Source organism: Leptosomus discolor, chromosome 9, assembly GCF_034619465.1.
Source record: "Leptosomus discolor isolate bLepDis1 chromosome 9, bLepDis1.hap2, whole genome shotgun sequence".
In the NCBI taxonomy this organism is placed as follows: Eukaryota; Metazoa; Chordata; class Aves; order Leptosomiformes; family Leptosomidae; genus Leptosomus; species Leptosomus discolor.
This window is the reverse complement of record NC_141399.1, coordinates 496,518-504,086: the sequence shown is the minus strand read 5'-3', so window position 1 is coordinate 504,086 and position 7,569 is coordinate 496,518. Positions and strand designations below refer to the sequence as shown.

Sequence of the window (7,569 nt, the reverse complement as noted above, 5' to 3'; positions counted from 1 at the left end):
TTTCTGCGCGTAGCCGCGGGCCCGGAGCTCCCTCCCGCCTGCGGCCCCTCGCAGGCCCGGGGCGCTAGGGCCCGGACGCCCTCGGCGGCCGCTGGGGCTGGGGGCGCCGTCAGCCCCTCCGGCCATCGGCAGCGTTCCCCAGCGGGGAGAGGGCCGGGCCGGGCCGGGCCAGGCCGGGCGGAACAGCAGCCGGCCCCAGCGCCACGGTGTCGTGCGGGAGGGAGACGCAGACCTTAGCGATGCGGGAGCAGGGCGGATCTGAAATAAGCAAAAGGTCTTTCAAAGAAACGGCCTCGGGAGGGTCAGTGAAATCACGGAACAGGATTCGTTCTGTCCTCGCTCAGACTGGGACAGGAAGGAACAAACCCAAAGCTCCTGCAGCGCCTGGGCGAGCGGCGTCTGCCCCTCCCGAGGATCGACACCGCACCAGGACGCCTGAGGCCGCCATCGGGAGACTCAGAGGGTTGATAATTTCCTTGAAGATGTTTTCTGCTGAGGGGTGCTCCACCAGTGAAGCGTCACCTGCTCCTCACAAGATCCCTGCTCTCTTCTCAGGATTCCCCAGCACCACCCCCCACCCCCCCGCAGAAGCAGGACGTTCATTTCCAAAACAGGCACTTAAGGTGTGCCGGAGAGGAGGTGAGCCGTGCCTCCTGGTGCATGTTCCCTCCCGAGCAAACGGAGAAGCTCCCTCCCCCTCCATCCACTCGCCTGTGTCAAGAGTCTCCCCTCGAGTGGCATCTTCAGCAAGGCCAAGGGTGAATGGGAGTTGTCTTGACTCAGCGCTTGTGTTCACAGTAAGGGGGCTGGAGAAACACGGGGGTGCAGCACCAAATCCTGAACCAGCTGGAAACGAGGAGCCGAGCGACGAGACGGAGCAATGTAGTGTCACACTCACCTGTTTCTCTGTGCTGGCCGGACAGGCTGGTGGGTCACCTAGGGCTCCTGCTCCCCACGTACCATAGCTAGTGTTAGCCATCAAGGTTTTCAAAAACGGGAGATGGGAATGTCCTCAGGGCCGTCATGGCAGATATCTGGTAGTCACCCCTGCAGGATTCAAGTGCTTTTGTGCGCACAGCAGAGGAGCTCCTGAACTCCTTCAGACCTCTTGGTTACAAGGTGATTTGAACACCAGCTGTGCACAGGCAGGGCTATAGGCCAACTGGCACTGGGGAGGGAGGCTCAAAACACAGCACAGCTTCCCATCCTGTTCCTGCTTTTCTCCTCAGGCAGCATTCCCTATTTTACCCTTTTGGGCGAGGGCTGGCACAAGGCTGATACAAAGACAGCACACACACGTGGTGACTCTCATTCCTAAGCTCAGAGGGGATCTGGCTCGGGAATGAACCACTCAGCAGACCCGATTTGCCCAGGGAGGTACCGTTGCATGCCAACTCGGGCAGCAGAGAACCTGCTTCCCACTCCTGCTGAACTGCAGTCGGTGAGGGAGGCTCCACTGAGGCCAACAGACCGTGAACCAACACTGTCTTTTAACAGAGAAAGTGGATTTAGTGTTTGTTAAGAAACAACTTGAAGACAGATGTCTTGTGGTAGGGAGCTGTCTGCCCAAATTTCCACTGTCAACACACCAGTATGTTGCAATTTTTAAGAATGACTGCTCCAGTGGGAAAGATCAGCCAATCCTTCATCCCTACTGTGGCAACTCAGTGTAGCTGTACCGTTGCCACATCCCTGTTTGGCCCCAGGACCTGGGTGGAGCTATCAAACCACTTCCCACAGACTAACCAAAAAGCTGAGCTAGACTCCCGGTCCTCTAAATTATAGGATTAAAACTGTTGACGTGAGAGTAGAAGGCCCCTGTGTTCATCCTTGGTCATCATGCCCCTCGTTGATCCCAAGCCCCGTTCAAGAACCATAGCGAGTCCAACCAGCACCTATCAGGTGATGGCTCCAAAAGAGAGCAAAAACATGAAACTTCACAACCAGCACCCATCTCCTACCTTGAGCCAGACAGCTCTCGCAAAAGCAGCCCCGTGCACTTGTTTCATCTATCATCAGCTGGAATTTGCATTCAGGTTGTGGGGAGACTATGGGGGAGAAAAACCACTGCAAACAGGTGCTTCTGCTTTTTTCATCTCTTGCTGATTTTACAGCACTTAAATCTTTTTGAGAAAACAGACAAAATTACCTGGTCCCTTTCCCCTTAAAAAAGTTGCTGCCATTCCCTGCTCAGTTCTGTGTTCTCAGGACCATGTGACCAAAACCCAAGAGAAACAAGTATTTTCTCCACGTCAGTGAGGAATTTGCTGGCTTCCAGCTTGTACAACTACTGAAGAATTCAGAAATTCTTCTATGAACCACAGTAGACAAAATACATATGTTTAGTGGTGGCCCAACCAACATCATACACTCTCGCCTTTCCGCAGAGGAAGAGGGAGCGGGCTGTTGGTTAACGAGTGCTGTCCCACCAGCTGAATGCTTCCTTGTCAAAGCTGAGCTGGGGCCCGGAGCTGCTCCATCACAAGATCCATGCGAGAAACACAGGCGAGGCTGGAATCGCACCTTGCTTTGCACATGCAGCTCAGCACCGAGCCGATCCTGCAACCCCGGTAAGGCAGAAGCCCAAAGCAGCAAGGGGCAGCCCCCGCCCCCTCTAACTAGGGCGGCTGCTTACAGCCTGCTCAGACGTGGAAAACATGGGACCTGCTCCTGGCTGGGGCAAGCCATCCCGCTGCACCCACCCCAGCAGGCTGGCAGCACGGTGCTGCAGGCAGCGTGGGCAGAGAAGAGCCAGGCCAACAGGGCAAGCCCCTGCGGGGATGGCAGCGACCCTGCAGAGGGGCTGTCCCGGCTCAGGGGGGCGGGAAGGAAACGGATGGGGAAGAAGGCAAAGGCAGTGCTGCTCCTGCTCCTCCTCTACTGAGACCAGACAACGCAGCCAGCTGACTCTCGCCATGCCCAGGCGCTGCACAGCTGATGATATGGGCAGTTTGATGATCGGATCTACGGAGAACCTGCTCAAAGTTTAAGCTGTTAGGGCTCAGCGCAGTTTTAACACATCCCTCTTTTTCTTCTTGACCACCCTCCCACCCCCTATCCCTTTGGAAACATCCGAATTAGGCCAGCGTTAATAGCTGAGGTCTTTATTTAAAGTTTTTTATATACAGTAAAAGTGTCACAGATAAATCTGCGACAACCAGACAAGACAAATGTAAATCTCTCTCAACAATTAGCAGCTTAAGATCTATAAACTACAGTGTTACGTTCACAAGTGTCATTTCTGTACTCTTCAACCCGTGCAAGTGAGTTTTTCTGTTTATTTTTTTACACTTTTAAAACACACTTACAGCTAAGTCAACTGCCTACTACTATACCACCTGGCATACACAACACAGACACACAGGGTTTTTAACTCTTTAGCCACATTCAGAATTCACTTAAACACTGGCAAAACTACCCAATCTTGAACCCCTTTGTAGCTTGGCTTCTTTTGTTATAATGCTGCGCTTTTTTTTTTTTTAATTTAAAAAAATGCATATTTCTAAAGCTGAAAGACAGTGCTTTTCTGTCCCAGTGCAACATGTACAGAAGTCAACATTTAATCTGATGAGACCCTATGAACTCAAGGGATTGGAATAAACTAGTGAAATAATTGCTGTGAGCATGCTGAGTATCATTAAACTAAACTAATGAGGCTGAGAGAAAAAAGAACTTTATAAAATTTAAAATGGTAATTTTTTTGCATCGATATTCTTCCTTACATTGAGAAAGCAAATGGGGGAAACGGAATAATTTCATTTGAACCACTGAATTTCAATTAAGAGCTGCTGCTTTTTGAACTAACACAGTCCATTATATTCTTCCCTTTTTATATGCCAAGTTGATATGTGCTAAACATATCTAAGCAATTTCAGAATCGTTTAACCCCTGAATATGAAATGTTTTGGGAAACATTCTGCAACTCAGAGATGGTCACTAGGGAGCTTACATCCATAAGGAAGGCTAATAAACGGTACTCGCACACACACTCACACCCATGGCGGAAACTGTCTTCTACGTGTCACCCAGAAACGCTTCATCAAGACAGCAAACACAACCACTTACAAGGAAAGGGAGCTTTAAAGCTAGAATCACATTTCCAACAACATAATCATTGTTAAGCTATCAGAAATCATCACAGACCTTCAAACTGAAGAGGGAGGAAAACCCCGAAACGTTCTGCTAATGCAAAAGGCAAAACACATGGCAGTTGTGTTAGGATATGAAAAGTGGATGCAACATCATCTATGGCATTACTGCAGACAGCTTTCTGGAATGGAAGAAACTGTCGAGAGAGAAAGAGACAGACAGACAGACATTGTCCAGAACCATATGTACATGGCCTTCACCAAACAGTTTTGAGGTGCTAAGTTTCTATTAAGCCCGCGCCTTCTGGCAAAGTAGCAAATGGTGTTTACTGAAGAGGACACAGAGTTGAGACACTAAATGAAATGAAATTAGGATACAAAGAAGGGGGACAAACATTTTCTCCAAATACTATGGACGAGTGGCACTAAGTGTCCAGATCCATTGGCCTTCAACTCCTTCCTGCTTTGACCACGTAAAAACCTACCACGAGCAATTCTAGCGTGATCAAAACTGAGAAAAAGAGAGGTGCAAAGGCCAGGTTTCAGAAATAAAGGCAACAAAGCTTTTCAAGTACGTGCCAAATCACTTCTTACTGTTATTCACACCTTTGTTTCTGACAAAAACTACGCCATGGGAAGGCCATAGTTACCCACATAATTTGAATCAGCCAGAGAAGGGTGGTAAGCAGAACAGCGTTTCACTGGAGCTAGAAGCATGGTCTAGCCAGGGAAGGTTTATGCAATCTTTGCTGTCTGCAACTCTGTAGAATGCACGACTATTTTTGGCTTGAGTCTGCAATTGGCAATCTGTGTTTTAAGTAGGACAGGAGCAGGTTAGCGCACATGGTGACAGAGAGAGGTGTGCCGGGATCCCTGGGGAGCGGGGTACCTGAGTTTCCCGTGACTATGGAAAAAACAGACAGAATCTTTGAAGGAAGGACGGCTGGACGGTGGAGGGCTTGCCTCTGCTGGCAATCACAAGACCCTCAAGGCCGTTAGCCTAGTTTGAGGGAATTTCTCAGAACCCAGAATTCGCATCATAGCATGAAGTCCTGGCCCTCGGCAGGTATACGTATATGAGGTACATGTTCTGCATGCGTAAAATTTCAACTGGTTTAGGTCACTTGAGCAACATTTGGTTCCTAGGGAGGAAACTTAAGCCTGTAAGGAAGGAAAACAGTAAGATCTAATTAAACACCATAAATGGTTTTAAAAGAGAATCCTGGAGTCTTTTTGGATTTCATGGAGAAGAAAATTGAATCTTGGCTGTGTTACGGTGAAGGGGACACCAGGTAACAAAACAGCACAGAGTGGACGCAGATTCCCTGGCCAGTACCAACAGGTCACCAGCAACGGCACATCGCTAGGACTTGAGAGTTGCACTTGAAGCTGACATTTCCTTTAGAGCTTCAAAAGATGTCTACACCAAGTACTTGCCCCCACGGCTGAAGAAGAGGATGCTCTCACAGCGCACCACACGAACACAGCATACAAAGAAGGTCTCAACACAGACACACAAATGATCTTACCAGAGCCTGACAGGAGGAAAACTTTGGTTTCACTTTTTAGGGATTTATTTAAAAAATTAAATCAGAGATATTTCTGAGAACCATTCTTTTATGTGGACTGTTGATTCAGTATTTCTTTCCTTAAAAGAACCTGTCTTTTCCCTAGGAAGGGCTGAAGAGGAATTCCTTGTTCTTATCCTGAGGCCAGGAATGAGAGATGATGTGCAAATGAGAAACATAAACATACCCTCCTTCACATCTGCAAAAAGAAAGAAAAGCCCTGCATGACAGAAATGTGTGGAGAAGACAGATGTTTTTCATGATGCTGCATCAGTATGCTCAGGAGGACAGATAAATGGCATATGAACAGCGCTGCATCCCAGACAGGCTGGCACTAGAAACTACTCTCTGTCCTCCTCAAAACTGTTTCAGGACAAGACGGCTCACAATTATTCACGCATTTCTTCATTTAAAAACATCACTTCTTTATCTAAAAGGAAAAAAAAAGTAACGACCCTCCCAACCCCTTCCAAAAAAAACCCCCAATAATAATAATAATAATTATAATAAAAAATCCTATTAGAAACAATAAGGAAGCACTGAGAGTTTGAGTATTACACTCTTCAAGTATGCTGTTCGGATTTTTTTTTAATCTGTGAATATACATATATAAAAAAAACCTTAAAAGTGCGACCAAGGGCTTCTGCTTAAAGATAAGTATTTCAAGGACTACTTCAAAATACTGTAGCACGACTGTGCAGTTACTGCGTACGGCATGAGGCTTCCACTTCATATGCTTAGCAAAGTTAGCCAGCCTTAGAGAAAGTTACTGTAAGTCAGGTTAGCACAAATGGCAAACCCAGACGCTGAGCTGGGAAAGAGATCCACACGTCGTTTTTCTCTTCTTAAGGAAAGAAACCACTCTGAACGCATACATTTGGACATGGAATGTGAGCAGACTTCACAGTAAAAGTTTAGTGTTACAGGTTTGCTGTGGTACCATCATTCAAGGCTATGCACTAGATTTAGCTTCGCTCATCTTAAGCTAACCACGTTCTCTTCTTCCTGACAGGTTTAGTACAGTGGTTCAAGCCACAATTTAAATTGCCCATTGGTATGCTCCAAATTTCTGTATTTTATTTATTTCTTTTGTACACTTTAAAGAATCTTAAGATTTGCATCCAAAGAGAACCATGCTACATAAAAATTATCCAGGATTCTCGCCAAAAAGAGTTCTTCAATAAAATCTAAAAAATACTATTGCAATGCATCTCGCAGAGAAAAAACGTTATTCTAAATGTAAACAAATTCACTCGGACACTTTAAAACTTCAGCGGAGTAGTTGCTGACTCATCTTTGCCACGCTGGCTCACTGGGAGCGCCAGAAGGAGGGCGACACAGCCAATTCCTGCCGCCATCATCTGGGGGGAGACAAGAACCGTTCCAAGTAGCCGGTGATGGCATCCCAGTGCTTCCACAGAAAGGCAATGAAAATCACTATAAATAAAGTGCTGAACGTCCTATTGCGGGTCTTCATGAGGGGCACGACGCAGTTGGCCACAGTGGAGACGAAGACAAGGAGGACAGCCATGACAGCCAGGAGGATGTTGATGAACTTCCCCAGCAGGTTCCTGGCTGTGGCGTTCTCCAGCCCCTCCAGTTGCACCACTTGCTGCTGCTGCTGCTGCAGCTCCATCTTGGAGATGCGGGTCTGGCATGCTTCCAGTGCCTCCTGTTGGCAAGAACACACTGCTGGGTTGCCAGTACTCCACAAGTCCACCCCAGTGGTGGAGAGCCCATGGCTCCCACCTTACCACCTGGGCCAGACCAGGGCCACCCTCCTCACGCCCCACGCACCTCCTGCAGGACATGAGTCACTGCACTGAGTTCACATCCTGCAGCAGGAGCAGAGGAAGCTGTGCCACTTCACATGATGGAGGGCGAGTAGCCCCTCGTTAACTAGGCAAGGCAGT

General features: G+C 48.1%; 1 protein-coding gene across 2 annotated transcripts in view; it reads right to left on the bottom strand.

Moving 5' to 3' along the window:
• Positions 1–6,207: 6,207 nt before the first annotated feature.
• TMCC1 (transmembrane and coiled-coil domain family 1) overlaps positions 6,208–7,569 on the bottom strand; it is an 84,439-nt gene continuing 83,077 nt past the window's right edge. For both annotated transcript variants that reach the window (XM_086469685.1, XM_086469686.1), the window contains one exon: positions 6,208–7,328. In XM_086469685.1, the coding sequence (XP_086325811.1) occupies positions 7,014–7,328 (315 nt within the window). In that variant the 3' untranslated portion in view covers positions 6,208–7,013. The remainder of the gene's footprint in view (positions 7,329–7,569) is intronic.